The following is a 25,366-nucleotide window of genomic DNA, read 5'->3' as shown; positions in this document are numbered from 1 at the left end:
TGCAATGTTTCAAGAAGGTAGCTCACCATCACTTTCTCAAGGGCAACTAGGGATGGGCAATAAATGCTGGGCAGCCAGCAACACCCATGTCCCATGAAGGAATAAAAGAAAGTCTAAGTGACACAATGGCACACTGGTAAGCGCTACTGCCTCACAGTTTAATTCTGGCCTCAGGTCAGTGTCTATGTGGTATTTGCACATGCTCTGTGTCTAAGTGGGTTTCCTCTGGGTGCTCTTGTTTCCTCCCACAGTCCAAAGCTGTGTGGGTTAATTGTATTGGCCATGCTAAATTCTCCCTTAGTGTCAGGGGAATTAGGAAGGAGAATGCATGGGGTTGCAGGGATAGAGCCTGGGTGGGATTGTTGTCAGTACAGGCTCACTGGCTGTAGGGATTCTATGGTCAGGGGGATAGGTTGGTGCCGAGGCAGGCTAGTTAGAAGGCCTGCTTTGATAGTATTGTCTCAGTTACTTTAGATGCTGTGAGGTTCTCTAATCCTCACCCTTCATTCTTCCTCACTCCTTCATCTACTCACCAGGCTCCTCTAGAGTCATGACAACTCCAAAGCCACTCACCGAGTATTGATCATGGCTAATGTGGATATTTTAAAAATAACTTCAAATATCTAATAATCTAATTAATACATACTTGATCATGAAAAAACTTCCAATCAACAAACTTATTCAAAGCTTTTAAATCTCAAGTGTTTTATTGCTTCTGAAAACAAACAAACTTCTAGTCAGACCCCACCATCTAACACAGATAATCCTTTAGTGACCTCTTTAAACTCTCAATCAAGTTGAGAACTTAGAATGTCTGCAAAGTTGAATATAGTTTTTGAATCCAGCTAAGTATTCATAATGGAGTGGCAGTGGAACGTGAGGAAATGTCAACAAATAACTTCATTGAAATTGTATGACCAAATAGTCATTTTTTTCATCTACATCATTTGGACTGTAATCAAAACAGTCTAACAGAAAGGTGCTCTAAATTCTCATCTGAAAGTTTAAGCCGGCTTTCTCCCCAAAGTTTAAAGGGCAGGGGATTTAAAGATGCTCAATTTATGGCACTCAAACAGCTCTTATCCACTCTCGAACATTGTTTACGATTACTCCATCAACTTGTGACTCCTGCATTATGAGTTAAGGCCTTTGTATCAGCCAAAATAGAATCTATTTGAATTCCATTCAAATGGCTCAACTGAGTTTGGGTTTCCCTCCTCTTTAAGTCACCCCTACTCCCATTCCCTGCTGCAAAAATGTGATCTGTCAGAGAGGTGGGTGAGACATCCACAACAGGGTCTTGCCTGTCATTTTTAAAGCTCTTCAGAGTCCTCCCGACTCCACAAACTTTCAGACCCTGGTTTCCATTTTGATTGTAATAATGAGAGAAGTGCAAAATAAAATCCCTTACATTTAGAAGTTTACAGATTTACTGATTATAGTTTCATTCACACCATATCCAGGTCACTAACAAAAGTTGAAGACCTTGTAATTTTCAGCACTGAAGCAACATGGAAATAGAAATTTTATAGACTTACTGCCAAGATACTTGAACTGCGTTGCAGTTTGTTATAGGGACTATATTTAGGTTTCAAAGGTTTTCCTGCTACTCTGTCCTTGTGCCTCCTGCTGGAAATGTGCTGGAAGAGACAAAACATGAAAATTTAATTAAACTATAGTACACTGATCTATATGATGAAAAAGAAGTCATTGATTTTGGAAGTAGCTTTCCTTTTTGGATATTATTTACTATTTACCTGTTTGAGTTGGATTTCTGAGTTGACATGAACATCACAGATTTCACAATGAAAAGTCTTGTTTTGCAATCCTGAACCCTTTGTACCATTTTGAAGTTTAGCTTTTGATCCTGGTCTGGGATAAGATTTAATAGGACCGGCTCCAATCCGAGCTTCAACCATTGTTTTGTGCTTGGAGCCTGTTTGTAATATAACAAATTTAGAATCTCCATAGTTTGTTATATCCTATAAATTATCCATTAATCTATACTACACAGTTTTATGTTAGCGTGAAGGGTGGGTGCAAGATGAACAGCTGGAAGGAAAGCATGATATGTGGTGTATGTAGGGCACATCTATGTTCAAGGTTTGATGGCTTCCACCTCATCATTCAAGAGTGCAGCTGTACGTTTCAGTCTACCAATATTCCTGTATTTTGTAGGAATTCACTATTTTTTCTATTACTGCGCTGCCTGACTATTGCTGTTCATTGTCATTGCTAGAATCACTGTTGCTGCCATTCATCTTCCAGAAAGGCAATGCAATGAATGCACTAGGTAGGTCGGAGCTGCTATAATAGGATTGCAAAGTTTTCAACAAGTATAACAATACCATCATGCTAATGCTGAATGCTGGCATTGAAAAAAATGACAATGGCAGCTGGGTGGTGAGCCGACAAATGTAGATTTGAGGGTAAACTGAGCAGAGGAGGGATAGGAAAGAGGAATACAGCAATTTGGAGGGGAACAGAGCATGAATGCCCAGAGGTGTTAAGGAGAAAATTGGATACAGCCCTCAAATATACACATTACAATTTACATAACATTGAACTGTGTATTTATTGATCAAACCTTTATGTCAGATCTGAATATAATTATAACCAAAAGCTATCTAAGCACTGACAGCCTATTTTCACCAGATTGCGTAGGCTGGATTTTCCAGGGCACCATGGACCCTGGCTCAGACTGCCACCCCCTATCTCGGAGGAATTCCTGCCTTAGAGAACAGCCGACCAATTACAGGTAGACCCACCGTGCCAATGTGCTGGGGTAGGGGGTGGTGGTGGTATTTTAGAGCTAAGGGGAGAAGCTGGGTCTGATGGGCCCCAGAGGTGCACAAGGAACATGCATCCTCCTTGTCAGATCCCAAAGTTAAAGCTGCTGTGCTTTCTGGAGGTGAAATAATGGTGATGGCTATTAAATGGCTATTAATTAGCCACTTTGATCTCAGTAGGCTCAAAGGTGGGTGTGTGGACTGCATAATGGCTCCCGACACTCCCTAAAGTTTCAGGCAGATTGGGGGTGGGAAGGCCACTTGCTACTCTATATGTCCCCTACTTTCAAACCTGCTGGTGGGGCTACGTAAAATCCAGTTCTATGTTTGGTGCTGTGAGTGAGTAAATATTTAGGTAAGTACAGGTTATTTCTCAATGTGTGAACTGCAAGGACATGCAACAGGGAGTAATTGATAGTTGCAAAACTTTTTTAATGAGAAATTAAAGAATTGAATGATTTCTGGATTTGAATCTTGTAAGGGTCATAAATCCTTTCCTGAAAGTAAATGTTTTTGTTGTGAAACACTATAAAAAGTAGTAATTATTTGAAGATTGCATTGTAGAAGGTTTCATGCTCTCAGAAAAAAAGTTTAAAACACGCCAATTTGGCTACCCACATTAATCTTTTCCCTGGCACTTACAGTGACAGGTATATTTATACTTATTTTTCAAACTGACAGTAATCTTTTTTCTCTCTTACTTAGTGGCACTGTGCCTTAACTCACAAAGGTGACTAAGAAACAATGCATCTTCCACTGATGCAAATTGTCCAGGCCCACATAATTATTCTCTCCCCTTAAGAGGATCATGCTTGAACAATTAAATTACGCAACAGGAAAGTTTAGCAGTTTGAACTGTCAAATTAATTATCATGATTGTACCAACCTGTATTGTGTGCTTCTAGCTGTGACAATGAATTTACAGCTACTTTGCATAGCGAGCAGTAGAGAAGCTTTTTTGCTTTTTCTTCCTCTGACTCGGCAGAAGTGGTTGCAGTGCCATCCACGCTTACTGCTGCCACTGATATCACTGTTTTTGTTGCATGTGCATTCAAATTTCCAGTTTCTCCTATAACTGAAGTGGTTTTAGGCAGTTCAGCGCCTACACTGGTATGTATCAGTACGTTGTTCACGGTTACACTGTTGAACGCCAGCCTGACTGCATCTGTGAGTGAAAGAAAAGTAATTTTGCCAATTTGTAATAACAATTGTAATGGTGCTGTTTAAAGTTTATTTATTAGTGTCACAAGTAGGCTTACATTAACACTGCAGTGAAATTACTGTGAAAATCCCCTAGTTGCCACACTCTGGCACCGGTTCAGGTTCACAGAGGGAGAATGTAACATGGCCAATGCACCCAACCAGCACGTCTTTTGGACTGTGGGAGGAAACCAGAGCACTAGAGGAAACCACTGGGAGAATGTGCAGACATGGGGAGAATGTGTAAACACGGGGAGAATGTGCAGACTTTACACAGGCAGTGACCCAAGCTGGGAATTGAACCCAGGTCCCTGGTGCTGTGGGCAGCAGTGCTAACTAGTGTGCCACCATACCGCCCTAAACATTAAATTTCTAGCTGCTGACAGATAGCAACTGAACTTATGACCTCACTATTTTCTGCATTTTCTACGCATATATTTCAAGAAGAATGTAATTACATAAAAACTGTATTTTCTTGGTACCAAAAGATGGATATGTTTACATTTGTGCTTTTTGCATTTGTATCTTCAATGAATTTGAATTGTTGCATTATTCACATGTTCCATCTCACAAACACGTTTTGAGAATGAGATAGGTGAGGAATTCAAATTCAGCTATTCATTTTGAAATAATGGTTTGTGGTACCCTGTTTCTATTATTAAATAATAAATAATAAAAAGGTCTCATATTTTCAAATTTATCATTAATATTGTTTTTGTTAATAAACAATTAAGATCCTTTTAAAGAAGTCGGCCTTTTAAAAAGCTCAATTAAACTCCACAATGAATGAAACATAATTAAGCACAGCATCCTGGAAAAGTAATTATGTTCTGATGTCACATTATAGTGGTGAAATCTGAATTTTCAGCTGAAACCCAGTTTACAGGAACTTGTTGGTGCTTTCATGCACATTTGGTTATATGTGGTGTGACTGTGTGAATGGCTCAAAGGGTAAAGGAGGGTAAAGTATTACTATTTTCATGTCTCTACTCCAAGATCATCCTGGATCTAAGCTAAGAAAACTCTCCACTTTCCAGAAAAAGCAAACCGCACACAAAGCAATGATTTGTGTACTTTCAGAAATGATGCAGGTGAAATTCTTGTTGGATGCTAGCACAAAATAGGCAATAACAGACCTGCAGCCTCTTCAACACTCTGAGGCTGAAGGGAGGAAAATGGGTAATTGATTTGTTGCCCTTTTTGTGTTACTGTCCAAGACAAATGTTGTCCCAAACATAAACATACAATTGTGAATCAGATTAACAGGTCACTGCTGCTAATAAAGTCACACCTGGAAACAGAGAGGTAAAATAAAAACATTACACCCCATTATAACCCCAAAGACCAGTCCATAATGTGAGATGGGAAACTATTATAAATTTGACTGGTTCACAACGTGAAACAGATGGGACCTCAGCAGCTGATGCTTGCCCTCTTTCTTGAACTGGGAGAATATTTGGAAGCCTGCTGTCTAGTCTTGGAGACCCAATACAAGGTGCCTGAATGCAGTAATCCACCCACCAGTTGTGAGGAGTACTACTCCAACCAACATAACCATCAGAATTCAGGGCACTCCTCTCAGTCCGCAAACTTAAATAACTTCCTGAATCTAAAGCCAAACAAGTTGTTTTGGCCCCTTTAATTGAAATCCTTAGCAATGCAAACTGCTTAATGTTACAGTGCAGTCCTCCCAAAGGCACCGTGCAATCAATGTATGGGGAATGGTCTTACCAAAACATGACAGTGCTGTTTCCAAAGAACAGCAGCATTGCGATTGGGCCGCCATTTAGGGCGCTCCATTCAGAACAGCAATAAACCTCCTGCCCCACCCCCTCCCCACCCCCACAGAGGTCTCAGGGGAGACCCTCCCAACCCCAATCAGAGTCAGCATTTCTCTCCCCCACTTACCTCCCCAACAGCCATAGCCAGTATCCCCCGCTCCTCCATCCACGAGCTTTTGGAGTACTGCTTCTTCATCAGGTAAATGGGAGTTCTATTCATAAACAAGATCCAGGTTGAGGCCATTCTCATGTGTGCGGAACTTGGCTGTCAGTTTCTTGGGTTCATGTCACACTATCTGTAACCCCCACGACTTGCCTGGGCTTGCAAAATCTCACTAACTGTCCTGGCTGGAGACAATACACATCTCTTTAACTTGTGTTTAACAACCCTCTCTCCACTCACATTGTCCGTACCTTTAAGACTTGATTACCTGTAAAGACTTGCATACCAGCCATTATTTTGTAAATTGAGTTTGTGTCTTTATATTGCCTTGTTTGTGAACAGATCTCCCACTTACCTGATGAAGGAGCAGTGCTCCGAAAGCTTGTGGCTTTTGCTACCAAATAAACTGTTGGACTTTAATCTGGTGTTGTGAGACTTCTTACTGTGTTTACCCAGTCCAACGCCGGCATCTCCACATCATGACTACCATTCACTCCCAGCCCACAAACAAATCAAAACGAATCACCCTCACATCCCCATGAGGCTCCCACTGGCACAGGTTAGTACTGGCAGGTTGCATTGTGCCACCCTGGCAGTGCCAACCTGTGCCAAGGGTAGTGCTTGGGGGCACTACCAGTCAACTGCCTGGTCACACCCCTCTTCCCTGAGGGTATAGCTCCAGGGAAGACCTCATGACAGGTTCATGTCTAGGTGAACCTGTTGTAAACCATGCAGATGGCACGTCAATATACAGCAAAGAGGCAGGTTAATGATATTAAAATCTATTCAAATTCATGTGAAGCAAGTTGAAGCCCATTATGGATATGAACCTGATCATGTCACCAGCGAGGATGGGGAAAGATCCGAGAAAGCAATTTCGCTGATGAGATCTGCGACTTTGGAACTTGAGCCCTATCAGCATTCGTTCAGATAGTGAATGCATACTCAGGATTGCCCCTTATATCTAAAGTCTACTTTAAGACCTTAATACACAAAGTTGGCATTAAATATATATGAACACTCATTTAGTTTTACGGAAGCTACATAAACTCATTGCATATTTGATACCTTCATACAGTATATTCATAAATATCTCTCCTCATCAACAAACTACCCTTGGTGACATTATGTGGAAAGACGGATCAAATTGTATATATTTGCTAATGACACCTAGCTCTTCACAACCACCTCCCTTTCATCCTTTTTCTAAATGATCAGACTCTTGGGCCGCGCTCGCCCCAACTGGATTATCCCGCCTGAGATCAATGGATCTTTGAATGGTCTGCCCCCCACTCCACACTACCCACTACAATTCCTATGGTGGGCAAGATGGGAAAACTCCTTCCCTTATCTGACATCTAATGCTGGATGAGCAGAAATTAGCATCAATTAAATATTGGGAAAACCAAAGCTATTGTCTTCTTTTTCTGCTACGAACTTCATTCCCTACTTACTGTCTCTGGCCTCTCTCTGGCAACTGTCTGAGGCTGAAGTTGACTGTTTGCAATCTTGGTGTCATACCTGGCCTCGATACCAGTTTTTGACCAGATAGCCAACCACCACTCCTTCTTCCACTTCATGTTTCGATTCTGTTCGTGCCTCGGCTCAGCTGCTGTGGAAACCCTCATCGCTGCATCTGAATTTGATTATTGCATCACACATCTTGCTCTACCCTCTGTAACATTAAGGTTGAAACTCTGCTGCATGCAAGTCCAAAATCACATCAAGTTCTTTTCAATCATCACCCTTATGTTCGCTGACTCATGTTGGCTCGGTTAAGCAAACCTCAGTTTTAAAACTCTCATCCTTAACTCACTCCACATGATACCAAGAAATAGCTGAAGGTACTGAAATATTGCGAAGGCTATGGGGCCCTGATAACATTCCAGTAATCGTACTGAGGACTCATTCTTCAGAATTTACCGCGCCCCTCACCATGCTCTTCCAATACAGCTGTAACACTGGCATCTATCTAGCAATGTGGAGAATTGCCCAGGTACGTCCTGTTCACAAAAAGCAGGACAAATCCAACATAGTAAAATCCAACCCCATCAGTCAATTCTTGACCATCAGCGAAATGATGGATGGGATTGTTGACAGTGCTATTAACTGACACTTACGCAGCAATAACCTGCACTCTGACATTCAGCTTGGGCCACACTGGAATGATTTCATTCCAGCCTTGGTTAAAACATGCACGTAAGATTGAACTCAAGAGGTGAAGAGAGAGTGTCTGCCCTTGACATCAAGGCAACATTTGACTGAGCCTTCACAAAACTGAAGTCAATGGGAGTCGGAGGGAAAATTGTCCACTGATTTGAGTCATACTGAGCACAAAGGAAGATCGATGTTGTTGCTGGAGATCAATCACCTCAGCTCCAGGACATCAGAGTAGTGTCCTAATCCCAACCATCTTCAGCTATTTCGTCAATGATGCCCCCTCCACCATAAGGTTTGAAGTGGGAATGTTCACTGATGATTGAACAATCTTCAGTAACATTCACAATTCCTCACATACTGAAGGAGTTGGTGTCCATATACAGCAAGACCTGGACAACATTCAGGCTTGGGCTAATAAGTGGCAAGTACTATTTGGGACACACAAGTGTCAGCCAATGACCATCCCCGGCAAGAGAGAATCTAACCAAGGGCATCACTGCTGATTCAGCGATGGCAATGCCATTGAATGTCTTGTTGACATTCAATGGCATTACCATCACTGAATCACCAAAGACATCATGGGGGTTACCACCGACTAGAAATTAAACTGGACTAGCCTTTTAAATACTGTGGCTGCAAGAGCAGAGCAGAAACTGGGAATCCTGCAGTGTCTAAATCAACTCCTGACTCCTTAAAGCCTGTTCACCATCAACAAGTCACAAGTCAGGAGTGTAATGGAATACTCTCCACTTGCCTCAATGAATGCAGCTCCAACAACACTCAAAAGATCAACTGCATTTAGGACAAAGCAGCCCATTTGATTGGCACCCTATCCATCACCTTAAACATTCACTTCCTCTTCCACTGACAAACAGTGGCAGCAGTGTATACAACATACAAGATGCACTAGAGCATTCTAAGCTTCTTCAACAGCACTTTCCAAACCCACAACCTCCATGAACTTGAAGGGCAAGGTTAGCAGATAAATGAGAACGCCCCACCATCTGCAACGCCCCCTCTAAGCCACACATCATCCTGACTTGGAACTACATTGCTGTTCCTTCGCTGTTGCTGGGAAAATCCTGGAATCCATGAACTTCGGTGATTCAATAGTGCAGTTCACTACTACCTTCTCAAAGACAATTAGGAGTGGGTAATAAATGTTGGCCTCGCTAGCTATGCTCACATCTTGTAAATTAACAAAAAAAGGATAAAACTAGATAGAAATAAAGGAGGATTTTTGCAGTTGTATGGTTCATAATGCAAGGGAGAATGAAACTGCGTATTGAAAGCACAGAGGAGGGCTAAAAAAAGACAGTTAACTTAAAAGGGAATCCAAAAATTATGAACAAAGTAATAGTTAAAAAGTACTCAAAAGAATAGGCTTGGATTTTCCACCTGCAGTGGGCGGTGAACAATTTGGAGAATATCCAAAGGCCCGTTGACCTGCAGCAGGGCTGGAAAATCCTTTGACAAACTTAATGAAGCTCCCTGATGAAGTAATGTAAAGGGTTGAGGGGGGCTATGCAGTTGATGTTGTGCTTATGAGCTTTCAAAAACTGTTTGACAAAACAGCACGACATGCCAATATTTACACTTGATGCCCTGACCGATGAAGACAAGCATGCTGTATGTTTTCTTAACTGTCTTATCCACCTGCTTGCCACTTTCAGTGATCGATGGACATGTACACCCAGATCTCTCTGCCTGTCTACTCCTAAGGGTTCCACCATGCTTGCTTCTGAATCACAAGTGTTCCAGGTTCAAATCCAACTCCAGGGCTGAAGCATCAAATTCAAGGGGGCACTGCACTGCTGCAGGTGCTCTGTCTTGCATAAGATGTTAATCCACAGCCCTATTTGCTAGCTTGAGTGGATACAAATGATCCCACACCACTGCATCAAAGAAGAGCAGGAGGAATTGTTGATGTCCTTATCAATGTTTATCCCTCAACCAACATCATAAAAACCAATTCATCTAGTCAAACTATCACATTGCTGCTTGTGGGAGTTAGCTGACTGCATATTGGCTGCTGCATTTATAACATTACAACAGTGACTAAACTTTAAAAAGTACTTTGTTGTGACTAAAGTGCTTTGAGACATGTCGTGTTTGTGAGTAGTGGTACACAAATTCAAGTCTTTCTTTCTTACCATGGATGGGGGACTTCAGTTATGTGGAGATATTGGAGAAGCTGGTGTTGTTCTCCTTAGAGCAGAGAAGAGAGAAGAGGTGAAATTTGATAAATGTGTTCAAAATCATGAATGGTTTTAATAAAGGAAATAGGAGAAAGATTAGCAGTAATTGGCAAAAGAACCAAAGGTGACATGAGGAAACATTTTCTTACACAGCCAGTTGATGTGATCTGGAAAGCCCTGCCTGAAGGGATAATGGAAGCAGATTCAATACAATAGTAATAAACAGAGAATTGGATAAATAATTGAAGGGGAAAAAAGGGAAAGAGCAATGAATGGGATTAACTGGATAACTTTACCAAAGAGTCAGCATAGACACAATGGGCCAAATGATCTCATTCTGTACTGGATCATTTCATGGTAAGAATTTTACCTTGGGATAATTCTTAGGAGTTTTTGCTCCTTGGTGTTAATTCTGGATCTCAGGTGGCAACTGAGCAAATTATTTTGCAGAAGGTAGCCAAAGCAACCAAACATAAAATGAATCAATATGAATTCCAAAAAATGCTATTTTCTGGAATTTTGTAGCAGTATGTAAATGATTCTTCAATAAATAAATTAACTAGAATTAGACATTGTATAAACAGCAATCCCTGCAGCTTCTTTTAAGTATGAAATTCCACAGGATTACATTGGACATATGGCACAAAAAGAGGCCATTTGACCAAAGTGGTCAATATCAATATCTATGGTCCACTTAAGCTCCTCCCATCTTTCTTCATTTACATCTACCATTGTAACCCTCAATTCCTCACCCTGAAATGCTTATGCAGTTACCCCTTAAATGCTTCAACCTATCCTGTGGTAGCACATTCCAAATTTTTCAGTGAAGAGGTTTCTTCTGAATTCCTTACTGGAGTTCTTGGTGACTATTTTATATTGATAGTGTCTGTTTATGCACTTCCCCACAAATGAAAACAATCTCTCTGTGTCCACTCTTATCAAAGACTTTATTAAATTTAAAAACCTCTATTAGGTCACCACTCAGCCTTTATTTTTCAAGAAAAAAGAAACCCAGCCTATCAATCTTTTCCTGATATGTGTACACATGCATTTTTGATCATCCTTGTAAATCTTCTTTTTACCCTCTGTAGCGCCTCTGCATCATTTTTTAATAATATGGCAAACAGAATTGCATGCAGCATCTTAAATATAGCCTAATCAATGTTCTATACGGCTTCAGCATGACCTTCCTACTTCTCAGTTCTATCTCTCGAAAAATAAAACCTAGTGCTTTGTTTGCTTTTTAATGGCCTTGCTAACCTGTGGCGCAGCTTTCAGTGATTGGCGCATTTGTACTCCGAGAACACTTTATTCCTCTTCTTCACCTAGACTTACACCATCCAAGTGATAGGGCCCTCCCTATTTTGTCTACTAAAATATGCTAACTCACATTTATCTGTGTTGAACTTAATTTGCCCATTTTGCACATTTATTAATGGACTCCAGTATTTTTGTATGCAGTCCTTCTCAGTGTTGACTCAGCTCCTGCTATCTTTTCACAAATTGTTCTTTTTTGTGAGCGAAGTCTTATTTGTTCCTACACAGATTACAATCATCGCATTTAGAAAAGCTCCTATCCTTTAAATATAACGAAACTTTGGTAAGCTTATTGTATTTAATAGTGGAACAAAATGTCAGGAGAGAGCTTGAGATTCATTGAGCAAATAGCATCACAAAATTATGTCAATCTACTTCCCCCATATTTCTACCATATCAGATCAACTTAAATGTGGATAGTCCAGTTGGAGCCACTAATTTTTTATCTCTATTCAAACTATTATTTTCATTCTTACCATTCATTTTCTTGTTCTCTCACACATGGGCCCAATGCTTTTAATCAAAAGGCACTGCTCCAGTTTTAGCCTTGCCATCTGTGGCTTCATTTTGTCTTTGGAACTGCATTGTATGAGTATTAATATCAAAATGCTTAACTTACTTATTAGAAAATATTTTGTCTACTATTTTAAAATAGCAAGTTAATAAGCAGTACATGCCTGCACGCAGGAAGACCCAGAGAACATTCAAGCCTGGGCTGATAAGTGGCAAGTATCATTCACACTATGTATGTATAGACAATGATCATATCCAACAACAGAGTCCAAACACTTCCCCTTGGTATTCAATGACACTATTATCAATTAATTTCCTCACCGTTAACAAGCTAGGGACACCATTGATCTAAAACCCACATAGACACTTTGGGGGCCATTTTACCTTCGCGCCACACCTGGTTCACGCCCAATTGCTCATCTCTCGTAATCTTACCTGCACCAGATATCTGGCAAGATCAGCCTCGTACCCATTTCCGGCATGAGGCTGAATACATTATTTTAATCTGATATTAATATAATTTAAATGAAATTAGCACCCGGATGGAATCGTCCAGGCTTACTTGCCTCTGTATCCTTGCTGGGAGAGGTTCTGTCTGGCGCTAATCACAGCTGATGCCCAGCAATGGGGACCAGATGTGATGGCCTTGCCAGTAGAACCAGAGGTCGTTGAGGCCCTTCCTCAACAAGGTCAGGGACAAGGGGGGGATGCCCCTTAGGCAATGCTAGCCTGGCATCATGGCAGTGCCAGCCTGACACCCTGCACTGCCCATCGGGCACTGGGTGGGGCCAGGGCCACACTGATTGTGGGTCAATTAGTGGTGGGGAGGTTGAACCATTGCGCACTCTGCACAGCGGTCAGTGGGGGAAGGAGGGGGGCCCACTACCACTCTGCATTTGTGATCGGTGAGGGGGGAGAAGGGGGGCCTGCTGCCACTCTGGAGTTGCGATTGATGAGGGTGTAGGGGTGAAGAAGGAGAATCTGCTACCATTCTGTAGTTGAAATCAGTGGGGAGGGAAGGGCTAGGTGATTGGGTGGGTCGCAGGGGCTGATCGGTCTGGCAAGGGAGGGTGTTGCAATAGGATGCAGGTCCCAACGGTAGCTGTGGGGGAGGCCTGCTTTATGCCACGGAGGCAAGCTGAAAGCAGCATAGACTGAGTGACAGGCAGAGATGCCACTGTACATGCATGGGTCTCTCAGAGCAGAGGGCCCTGTGCATGTGCAATGGCAACCTCTGCTGCTCTTAGCCAGCATTTAGATGATTTAAGCCCCGCCCTCCTCATACAGTCGAGAAATGTTTTTTGCTGTTTTTTTCATGCACTGAGTGCATATGATTGCAGATTTGGATTCAAAAAATGGATCAGAATGCTTCCTTTTTTCATGCTTGTCCTGGACTTAAAATGTCCCCTATGGCTACAAGAGAGGTTGGTATTTTGCGACGAGTGAGTCCTCAAAGTTTTGCCACCATCTACAAGGCACAAATCAAAAGCATGGTGGAATACTCGCCATTTGTCCAGCTGAGTGCAGTTCTAACAACACTCAAGAAACTTGACACCTTGATTGGCACCTGATCCACACCTTAAGCATCACTCCCTCCCTATGCAGTGTGGCTCAAGTGTATACCATATATAAGATGCAATGCAGCGATTCGCTGAGGCTTCTTCAATTGACACCCTAATCTTGCAAATTCCACTGCCTAGAAGGACAAGAGAAGTAGATGTACACGAAGACTGCTACATTCAAGTACCCTTTCAAAACATGTACCCTCTGGATGTGGAACTATATCATCACTCTTTCATCATCATTGGTTGAAAATCCTAAAATTTATCCCCAGACAGCACTGTGAGAATACCTTCATCACATGCATTGTATTGGCTCAAGGCAGTGGTGCAAGACCTTCTCAAGAGGAATTAGGGATGGATAATAAATTTCCAGTAATGCCCAAATACTAAAAATAATGGAATAAAATAGCTTGGTTCAAATAATTGTCAAGAAGCTGGGATAAAATGGCACAGTGGTTAGCACTGCCGCCCCACAGCACCAGGGACCCAGGTTCAATTACGGCCTTGGGTGACTGTCTGTGTGTGGTTTGCATGTTCTCCCCATGTCTGCGTGGTTCCCTCCAGGTGTGTTTCCTCCAACACTCCAAAGATGTACGGTTTAGTTGACTGGCCATGCTAAGTTGACTATTATTGTCATTAGGATTGGCAGGGTAAATATATAGGGTCATGGCGCTAGGGTCTAGGTGGAATTGTTGTTGGTGAAGACTCGATGGGCTGAATGGCCTCCTTCTGCACTGGAGGGATTCTATGAAGCAATTGGATAAAAGGATAAGGATTCAACTGCACGGAGGGCTTTTGATAACAAAGTGAACAGATACTTACCAAAGTGAAATGGATAACAATAGGGTATAGAATAGCAGGAATTAAAGACACAGAGGGTAGGAGTTCAAAAGGAAAAATAAGAATGAATGTTGTACTTAGATGCGAAAAGCGGGCAGTGCTAGGGAACTATTCAGCCATGTCCCTTAACACCCGAGTGCTACACTCACCTCTGCATCCCCAGCATGGTCATCATGATTTACATTTTAAATATCAGCAGTGATTTGTTATGACATCACACAGACAGGGTGGGAGGATAGGGCATAGGCAGATATTATGACATCAAGGCAAGTAAACAGATATTAATTTATTGAAATGTATGGAAATCAGGTTCAGGCTGTGGGAAAAACTGAGATCTTGCTGACACAAATCTCACTTTTGGCCGCTTGCGAAATTTAGTGATCATTATGGGATTCATGCCTACGATCAATAGGGCTGTTAAATTGTAGCCTTGTTGTCTGCCACTCTAAACTAGAAGAAAAATACCCAAAATACAAGATCATGTGCGGTAATTACTGCTGGATTTGGCTCATAGTGTTAAAATCAATGAGATTTTCTTTTGGGAAAGCATATTCTCAAAGTTTGGAAAAGTAGAGAGGTTTGGAATGGGGTTAATTTAAGTACACAGTGTGTAAAGCCATTTATAGTTAAGTATAATTTTTATTCTTTATTATTGTCTTTCTTGTTTTATGTTTCAGTTTAATGTATACTTTTATTTGAATGATTACAACAAGACCCTAACTTTCCTCATTGCTTTTCATCTCTTTCCTCACATTATACCAAACTGCAAAATGAATAGTTAAGAACCAGCGTTCCAAGTTTCCCTTAAGAGATTTGGAATATCTTCACATTCAACATCAGTGGGGTTCTTAACATAATGACAACTACATTTTATCTAGATGTGTAAAATTCCCAAACACTAATATTCACACAGCATAATACAGATATTCACAGAGCATAACACAGAATTCATTGGTTCTGTACAGTGCTTTTGGTCCATCTAAATTCCATGAATGCCTGTTGAGATGCAGGGTTCCATTTTCATAGACCCCGCCATCTGCTTAATAAATTGACCCCTGACAATTTGTGACATGTTTCTATATGTGTAAAGATAACTACTGACACCTGAGTGGGGTTTTTAGCTATGTTGAGAATGAGAACAGAGGCAGACGGGTGCTAAAAACAACAATGCCAGTGGGTATGCCAGTTCCCCTGTTCCATTCTGTTCCTAGGTCTTTTTCCTATTTTATTAATTAGAGGCCTATTGAAACCTGTTGTTGGAGCCACTTGGCATCGAGGCTGCCCACCAATTGAGAGGGACAGTTTTGCTGTCCTTGCTAACCTATGGCACAACCTTCAATGATTGGTAGAGGTGAGGGGTCACGGTGGCACAATAGTTAGCACTGCTGTCTCACAGTGCTAGGGACCCAGGCTCGATTCTGGCCTTGGGTGGCTGGCTGTCTGGAGTTTGCACATTCTCCTGCTGTCTGCATGGGTTTTCTCCAGGTGCTCCCTCCCACAGTCCAAAGATGTACAGGTCAGATGGATTGGTTATGGTAAATTGCCCCTTAATGTCTCAAGATGTGTAGGTTAGGTGGATTAGTGAGATAAATGCATGGGGTTACAAGGACAGGGCTGGAGATGGGTGTGGTAAGATCCTCTATTGGAGAGTTGGTGCAGACCTGAAGGGCTGAATGGCCATTTTCTGCACATCAGGATTCTATAAAGGTGGAGGTTAGTATGCCAGGTGAGTTTAGCAGCACTCTCTGCTTGTCTGGTTTCAGCTGTGATCACCGACCACCATGTGAAGGGATTCACCCCACTGCGGTAGCCCGGCTGCAAAGGCCATTTTAATTTTAAATCTGAAAAGGGTTTAGAAAGGGCACCTCCACTTTTGAAGCACTCTCCCTCTCCCACTTACCTGCCATAGCATCCTGAAGTTGCTTCAAACAGGGGGGTCTGCTTTTGGCCTTCTAGTCTTGAGAGCCCACCTAATCTCCTTAATAGAATGGCAACTGCGTCCTCTGACTATCAATGGGCAGTTTGCAGAAAATTACAGAGGAGTAACTGTTCTGCACAAAGTGCAGGCATCTGGCCACCATTTAATGGCAGGGCCTTGAAGCCAAAGAAATTCTTGCCCTTGAAATCAGGCTAACGATTGAGAGTAATATATCATAAATAAACTTGCCAGCGCAGCCATTTAACAGTCCATTTAGATGTTACCTTCAAAATACTTACATAAAATGCAAATTAAATAGATTTTGACATTATTTATGATGCACTCTGTAAATGCCAGGAGGAATACTCCCGCTTGATATGTTCTGACAGTTTTTTTTTACAAATTTCTGTTGAGTCATTACTATTCTTGTACTCTGTGCTTTTGTTAAGTTTTATTGCTCTTTAAAGGGCCAACTGTATACTTCCATCTGGGTAATGCATTATATGGAATGTTCACACATCTATATATCAGTGCTCCATTGGCATGGCTGTATATAATTTGGAGGCATTGTACAATCGAGATTGTCCAGGAATGATATTGGCTAAGGAGACGTGACAAGTGACAAGGACTCTGATGTAAGATGACAGATCTGAGATATCGGCCAGAATTTTACCGGTACGCTTGACCTGGAATCGGGACAAGCGGGGCTCACAGAGTGGAATTCTCCATTGGCCACGGGCAGGATTTTACGAGCCTCACCCAAGCGAGGTCATAAATTCCTGGCAATCAACTCTGTTACTCTCCACATTTGTTGCTAGATATGCTGAGTATTTCCAACATCTTTTACTTACACTTCAGAGTTCCAGCCTCTGTAGTATGTTGCTATTGACAACTGAAGTGCTGCGAATGATGGCACACGTATTTATGTTCAATACAACTTACATTATTCTGGAATTCCTTTAAAGTATGTCATATTGCCACCTCCCCATTTGTAGATGAGTAAAATGTTTCATAAAAATCTTTGCATAATCAGAATGTACAACATCAAAAGCAAGCCTTGGTGATTCATTTTAATGGGTATCCCTTGGAACTACGATAATTGTTGAACCAAAGTTCATTCACCAATGCCATTAGTGGGCCATTGACTTTTGATGATGAAGTAAGTGAAATTCCATTTCATTATTTGGGATTCCAGAGATTTAGACAATAGCATTTCACGAACTCATTAGGCTGTTCATTAGCTATGTGAAGATACCTTTCATGCAAAGTCAATGCTGTAATATGTATGAGACAAGCTAAAATCATGTTCCAGAGGGTAGCTTGTGGGCTGAATCATTAAATGACATCTCAGATGTGAATTTCTTCATTAATGACAGGTAAAGTTATTAATAATAGTCATGGGTTTAAAGTGAATAGCTTCTATTACAATGTTTGTATCAAACCACTTAGACCTTTTTCATCATTCTTAAAATGCACTATTCTTGTAGTATCCACGCTACAAAAGATCAAAATAATGATTTATTTTTCTTGAGAACTGTAGTGTAGTCCTGCAATCTAATTTCTTGCAAGTTCTCCTCGGTGACTAGAAATATTTAATTCATACAACACAACGCTGCTTCTCTCAGTGCTGTTCAGTAAATTATACACATGCTAGATTGTATCTGATATTTCAAAGATCATAGGCCAGTTAATTTTAATTATATATAGAAACAAGAAAATGAGATTTAAATGTTAAATATTTGAGGATATTGCCTTTGTGAGTAAAAAACCTGGGTGCAAATACTCGTAGAATGCCATGGAGTACAATAGCTGAGTACAGGGATCTGAAGGATAAACTTAGAGTAACATTAATTCATGATGGCTTTCGTTTTTTAACAACCCCAAATTGTGAATTAGTTTTCAACTTGCACTGGAAAGAAACAAAAATGTGCAGGGCATCTGCAGCCCCTAACTATGTGGACAGAAGGCAAGATCATTTTCAGCTGTTTGTCTTGCTTTGGTATGACCTTATTGCTTCTGTGCTGCTTACTGGAAGCTCACCCGTTAGAGGAAAAGGAGCTCAGCCTTGAGTAATGCCATTTTAAGGCAGCCTTAAAGGGGAATTGCACTTTGGCAATGCTGCATGTTTCTGTGCTTGGAGTAAAATACACTAACAGTAATGTAAGGAGGCTAAGACCTCACAACGTATATTTTTATAAAATGCATACAAATGTCCTCTTGACTATTTTTAAAATTCAAGGGATATCCTCTGGTGGACCTTGTCACAGAGATTACGCCATATGAGGCACCATGAAGCAATGGAAGTCATGTGACATGGATCTCTAACTTGTGTAATCTGTGATATGGCCATGCTGTATTAATAAATCTCAAGTCTGCCATTTTACCATCTAACTAGAAGCAAGACATACAAGGAGCTCTGTCCCGCTTGAGTACCCGGCCACATCTACACTGTTCATACTGGAACTTCTGTACCATTGCCTACAAGACTGATTCTTCTTTGTGCACCTATCTCATCATGAGAAGTCAACTTCATTGGAAAAGTGAATTGTGTAGCATCGGTTTTCAACCCACTGACCTACATGAAGGAATATACCTCGTTTGACGATAATTCTGGACTCTGGAAGCCACATAAAACAGTAATCATTTTATCTTTGATCTTTGCCCTTTAAATCATACTTTTCTCAATCCCCCTTTTAATGTATGAGTGCACAAGAGGTGACATGATTACTTTCTCTCATGGTTTGAGAGTATGTAAATAAACTAACCCTTTAAACTCATCCTATCTCAAAATTTACTGTGGCGTTAATGATAGAAAATTGGATCACGCCAAAATTGAGGGGTTGGGAAATATGCCACCACTTATACAGGAGGAAGCAAATCAAAACATCTTTCTGTTTATTGGTGGGTGCAATAGGAGAAATCAAGACTGATTAAATTAAATCCCCTCCTGTCCATAACAATAAGTCATACAGGTTTCTAAGCAGTATTTGTAGTGGAGGGTAGCAGGAAAAAGGTTGTCTATATCGGATTGATTGGAGAAAGATACAAACCCCTTTCCCAGGCACTTTCATACGCTTTGATAAAGGGTCACCTGGACTTGAAATTTCAGCTTTATTCTCTCCTTGCAGATACTGCCAGACCTGCTGAGATTTTCTAGCATTTTCTCTTTCTGGTTTCAGATTCCAGCATCTGCAGCCATTTGCTTTTATCTGTTACCATAGATCTATTTGCAAACCTAGTGTGAAAACCCAGGAGAAGACCTCATTGCTGAAAACTAATAGTTCTTAAAGGAGAATTCCAAATTAACACTGCTGCCTCCAGTGAGAAACCATAAGAGGCTGCACTGCAAACAAGCATCTGGACACTATGATTTTGCTGGCTTTGCTTGTTACTGGTCAAGTTTTTACTATCAGTGGGACAGTTCATACTGCTAACATACTCATAATAGCAAATACAAGTGCTAGATAACACAAGTTTTTGTAGTCATACATGTTGGTACCAAGTGTGCTAGTAAGTGCTTATTGAATTGGATAAATTCAAAGCTACTACATTTGATATAGGTGCATTTTCCTTTTTGATTTCAGATTCCAGCATCCGCAGTAATTTGCTTTTACTCATACTCCGTATCTTATGCTGCCTTCACAATTATCATTCCCTTCTCCACCCTTGTTGATTTTTACGTACTCTATCAAAACATATTCCTACAGCAGACACCTTGATGCAGTCCAAATTCACTGGCAAGAAAGGTGTTCCAACAGCAGCATCCTCTCCCACGTCAACATGCACAGCATTGCTAATCACTCAAAACAACCTCTGTTGGGATAGACATATCATTTATATGACTGATATCAATCTCCTGAAGCAACTGCTCTAATTTGAAACTCAGTCACAGACACATCTGACATTAGAAAAGAAGATCATGCAGCCCGTCAAGCCTGCCCCGCCAGCAAGTTCTTCCTGTTCATGTATAGTCCTACATGTTGATTTGGAGCATGCAAAGCAGTCAAGGAGGACTTGGACCTGGGGGATACCTGTGATCATGGTAAAGGCTAACACCCTGATTCCCTAGGGAAGGAAGGAAGCAAACTTGTTTGCTTTGGCAATGTATCTGCATAAAACTGCCATTTAGCTTTTATGACGGCAGATCAAGCAACTGCGTTCAAGATATTTGTGATGTTTTTAAAGAAAAATCAAGTCAAAATATAGTCAAGTTTTTGTTTCATTTTATAGACAAGAGTATGTTTCCACAATTCTACTCAATAAGCGTGACACCTTCCAGGACAAAGCAGCATGCTATACCAGCATCCCATCCACAATATTACACATTCACTCCCTCCAATACCGATGCACAGCGTTACAATATACAAGATGCACTGCAGCAACTCACCAAGGCACCCTCAACAGCACCATCCAAACCCGCTTCCTCCACCACCTAGAAGGACAAGGATAGCAGAAGCAAGAGTAGCAGCAGCATCACTACCTGCAGGTAAAAACATAAAGACACAGAAAATAGGAGCAGGAGTAGGCCATTCAGTCCTTTGAGCCTGCTCCACTATTCATTATGATCATAGCTGATCACCCAACTCAATAGCCTGATCCCGCTTTCCCCCATATCCTTTGATCTCTGCCGTCCCCTTCGCCTCAAGAACTATATCTGGCTGCTTCTTGAAAACATCTGATATTTTGTCCTCAACTACTTTCTGTGGTAGCAAATTCCACAGGTTTATTGTCTGGGTGGAGAAATTTCTCCTTACCTCAGTCCTAAATGGTTTACCTCATACCTTTAGAATATGACCCTTGGTGCTGGACACCCCAACCATCAGGAACATTCTTCCTGCATCTATCCTGTCTAGCCCTGTTAGAATTTTATAGGTTTCTATGAGATCCCCTCTCATTCTTCTAAACTCCAGCGAGTATAATCCTAACTGACTCAGTCTCTCCTCATACTTCAGTCCCGTCATCCAAGAAATCCGTCTGGTAAACCTTCACTGCACTGTCTCCATAGCAAGAACAACCTTCCTCAGATAAGGAGACCAAAATGGCACACAAGATTTCAGTGTGGCCTCATCAAGGCCTTGTGAAATTGTAGTAAAACATCCCTGCTCCTGTACTCAAATCATTTTGCAATGAAGATCAACATACCATCTGATTTCTTTATCACTTGCTGCACCTGCATGCTTGTGTGCAGCGACTGGTGTATGACAATATCCAGATCTCTTTGCACACTCCCCTCTCTTAATTTGTAGCCATTCGGATAATAATGTCTTCCTATTTTTGCTACCAAAGTGGGTAACCTCATATTTATCCACATTATACTGCATCTCACATGCAGATGCCCACACACTCAGCTTGTCCAAATCACACTGAAGCATCTCTGCATATTCCTCACAACTCAACTTCCCACCCAGCTTTGTGTCATCACCATACTGACTTGGAACCATACTGCCATTCCTTAACTGTTGCTGTGTCAAAATCCTGGAACTCCCTCCTTAACAACACTGTGTGTGTTCCTCCACCAGATGGACTGCAATTGTTTAAGGCAGTGGCTCATCACCACCTTCTCAAGGACAAACAGGAATGAGAACAAAATGCTGGCCTATAGCCAGTGATGCCACACCCCATAAAAACAATAAAAATTTAAGCCTATACCTTATTACAGCGTGCCTAAACCAACTGATAATAGTGATTCAAGATGATGTGCTGTATGTGTAGACTATTATATCTATTTACCAAGAATGATTTGTTTTTCACTTTGCATCCAATAGCATAATCAAACATAATGCTCTGACAATATACTTCAGCCAGAGGATATTAGCAACAGTTTCATTATCCTTAATTGCTGTCCTTTTTTAATGGAACTGCTGAGCAAATAAGTAAAAGAACAGTTAACTCTTGTGGATTCATGTTTCGTGAGCCATACTGATATTGATGATTGGATGATGGAGATGGAGACGAGAGAAAGAGATAAATCAAGATCTCATTTTGTTAGTAGATGGATTAAATTGAGGTCTTAAAGTTGAAAGACTCCTTACCAAATGTGGATACTGCCAAGGTTGAGGAGTATAAGTAGTTTTTGTTCCTACTCAGATTAATGGGACACCATCAACAAATGGCAGAAAATCCTGAAAGACATGCACATCTGTTTTGGTCCATTGATTTCAGGGTTTTCTGGCTCCAATGGAGATCAGTAGCCATAAATGCCCACTTTGCATCCTGCCAGTTGTTATGATCTTGAGGGGCAAAATCAACTTTTAAAAAAGAAATTCAAACTCCTGGTTATCACAGTGTTTCATGTTTTAAACACATACCTTCACTATAGAAGAGTTAAACAAAGCAAATACTACTAATTTAACACCATATATATTTTATAAATCCTTAGATTTTAAACTCAAAAATCCCAACAGATCACTCCTCTTTTATTTTTGATTCCACCTGAGAGTTCCCCTACTCTTTACAGGATCTTGAAGGTTCCTTCACTTCACCTGGGACTAACCCAAGGTGTGCCACAGCACTTAGAAATTCACTTTGATTGTCCACAGACTTCCTGCTATTCTCCAATGTATGAGATTCCTTGGTATCCTTACACTAGCATTTGGCCAGGTCACCCTCTAAAGCTTTTTGAACAGCTCTGATTGTAATGGCCCAAGTTCAAGATTCACTGCCTTCTTGCTTAGTGATCTACAACTTAGGAACAAACCTGGTTCCAAATGACTTGTCTGTTCCTTGTTCTGCGCGTCAGCAGATACACCACAGCCTTCTTACAGCCTTCCAAGCTGACCCCTTTCTTTCTCTTTTTGCTAGTATTTATGGGAAAACACATATATAAATCCAAAACACAGAAGAGTACCTCCCCGATATAGAATACTTCCAGAGCAATTTGACATATTCAGAATGTTCCAGCAGAAATGTAAATTAATTACCTCTGACCTTCACAACAACATTTTAATTCTGGAATCCATGTGATCAGCTTATCCCTTTGCTAGATTTATTGGATCCACCAATAAATCCAGTGTTAATAAATTGTTTTTAGCTTCTTTGATCTGGGGAACCTACATAAATAATTGTAACCTCCCATTTTACATCCCAACTTCAAAACATTTTCCAAGATGTCTTGAGATGATCCAGGTTATATGCTTTTGAAAAGGGGGAGGGTCAGGTGCAGCAAAAGAGGTCAGCGATAGGTTAGAAGGTGAGAGAGATTAATTGACAAAGACGTCACAGAACAAAAGGCAAAGAGAGTGGTAATAGCAGTAGTAGTAAAGGAACAAAACTTTGATTCAGATTAGGTGTTAATAGCAGAATAGAGGTCAGTGCTGCCTGAAAGCAAAACATGAGATCAAAACATGAGATCAGAGGAAAAAATACAAAATGGTGGACATGGTCCATGGTCTGAAGTTGAAGTGCCTAATTGACAGATGAAGTGCAGGATCTTAAGCTTGCCTTGGACTTTACTGGAAATTATAGCTGGCTGAGGCCAGAAATATGTTGAAAGAACTGGTATGCTTCTCCTTATTATTCAGCGACATTTATTATCTGGCTTGTTGGTGATCACTTTAGTTTGAAGTAACATTTGTCACTGATAACCTTTGCTTGAAAGTTTGCTTTAATTCCCTCTTCATGAAAAAGCCTTTGAATTAGTCTTCCCCCTTTTATTTTCCCTCCACTTTGGCTCACCCTAGAGTAGGGTAATGAAATTTGCTGATGACACGAAGATGAGTGGAAAAGCAAATTGCGTGGAGGGTGTGGAGAGTCTGCAGAGAGATCTGGATAGGCTGAATGAGTGGGCGAGGACCTGGCAGATGGAGTACAATGTTAGCAAATGTGAGGTTATCCACTTTGGTAGAAATAATAATAGGAGGGATTATTATTTAAAAGGCGAAAAGCTGCAGCATGCTACGGTGCAGAGGGACCTGGGGGTCCTTGTGCACGAAACACAAAAACCCAGTCTGCAGGTGCAGCAGGTGATCAGGAAGGCAAATGGAATGTTGGCCTTTATGGCGAGGGGGATAGAATATAAAAGCAGGGAGGTCTTGCTGCAACTGTACAGGGTACTGGTGAGGCCGCAGCTGGAGTACTGTGTGCAGTTTTGGTTGCCACACTTGCGGAAGGATATATTGGCCTTGGAGGGAGTGCAGAGGAGGTTCACTAGGCTGATACTGGAGATGAGGGGGTTGGCCTATGAAGAGAGACTAAATAGACTGGGTCTGTACTCGTTGGAGTTTAGAAGGCTGAGGGGGGATCTTATAGAGACATATAAGATAATGAAGGGGATAGATAGGGTAGAGGTAGAGAGATTCTTGCCGCTTAGAAAGGATAGCAGGACTAGAGGGCACAGCCTCAAAATAAGGTGGGGGGGCAGTTTAGATCGGAGTTGAGGAGGAACTTCTTCACTCAAAGGGTAGTGAATCTCTGGAATTCTCTGCCCATTGAAGTGGTGGAGGCTACCTCGCTGAATATATTTAAGTCACGGGTAGATACGTTTTGATAGACAAGGGAATTAAGGGTTATGGGGAGAAAGCGGGAAAGTGGAACTGATCCACTTCAGATCAGCCATGATCTTATTGAATGGTGGGGCAGGCTCGAAGGGCTAGATGGCCTACTCCTGCTCCTATTTCTTATGTTTATCATTCTTGGATGGCAAGCATGCAGTTGACTTATTATTCGGAGTCTATAATAGCATCGTTGATGTGGACATCAAGAGAATAATAAGACCTAGCTTATATTACTTCTCTGTTTATCAATTAACCACATACGAGCTACCATTTCTGCGTCCCTTTTGAAACCTGGAGTATTCTAACCTTTCATCAATATGTGTTTCTCTTCAGGCAGGCAGCTCACCATTCAACATATAACATGGACCTTAAAAGCTGAAGTAGGCCATTCAGCCCTTGCGGCTGCTCTGCTACGGTGCAGAGGGACCTCGGG

The 25,366-nt window shown here is 41.3% G+C and overlaps 1 protein-coding gene across 3 annotated transcripts in view; it reads right to left on the bottom strand.

Moving 5' to 3' along the window:
- The window catches only part of LOC145350053 (zinc finger protein 385B-like), a 121,178-nt gene that overhangs the window by 3,128 nt on the left and 92,684 nt on the right, over positions 1–25,366 (bottom strand). For all 3 annotated transcript variants that reach the window (XM_080198897.1, XM_080198898.1, XM_080198899.1), the window contains 3 exons: positions 3,676–3,954; positions 1,758–1,936; positions 1,539–1,640 (listed from right to left, as the gene is read on the bottom strand). In XM_080198897.1, the coding sequence (XP_080055023.1) occupies positions 1,539–1,640; positions 1,758–1,936; positions 3,676–3,954 (560 nt within the window). The remainder of the gene's footprint in view (positions 1–1,538; positions 1,641–1,757; positions 1,937–3,675; positions 3,955–25,366) is intronic.

This window comes from Carcharhinus amblyrhynchos, chromosome 11 (assembly GCF_965287045.1).
Source record: "Carcharhinus amblyrhynchos chromosome 11, sCarAmb.v2.hapA, whole genome shotgun sequence".
Taxonomy (NCBI): domain Eukaryota; kingdom Metazoa; phylum Chordata; class Chondrichthyes; order Carcharhiniformes; family Carcharhinidae; genus Carcharhinus; species Carcharhinus amblyrhynchos.
This window is presented reverse-complemented; position numbering and strand designations above follow the sequence as displayed.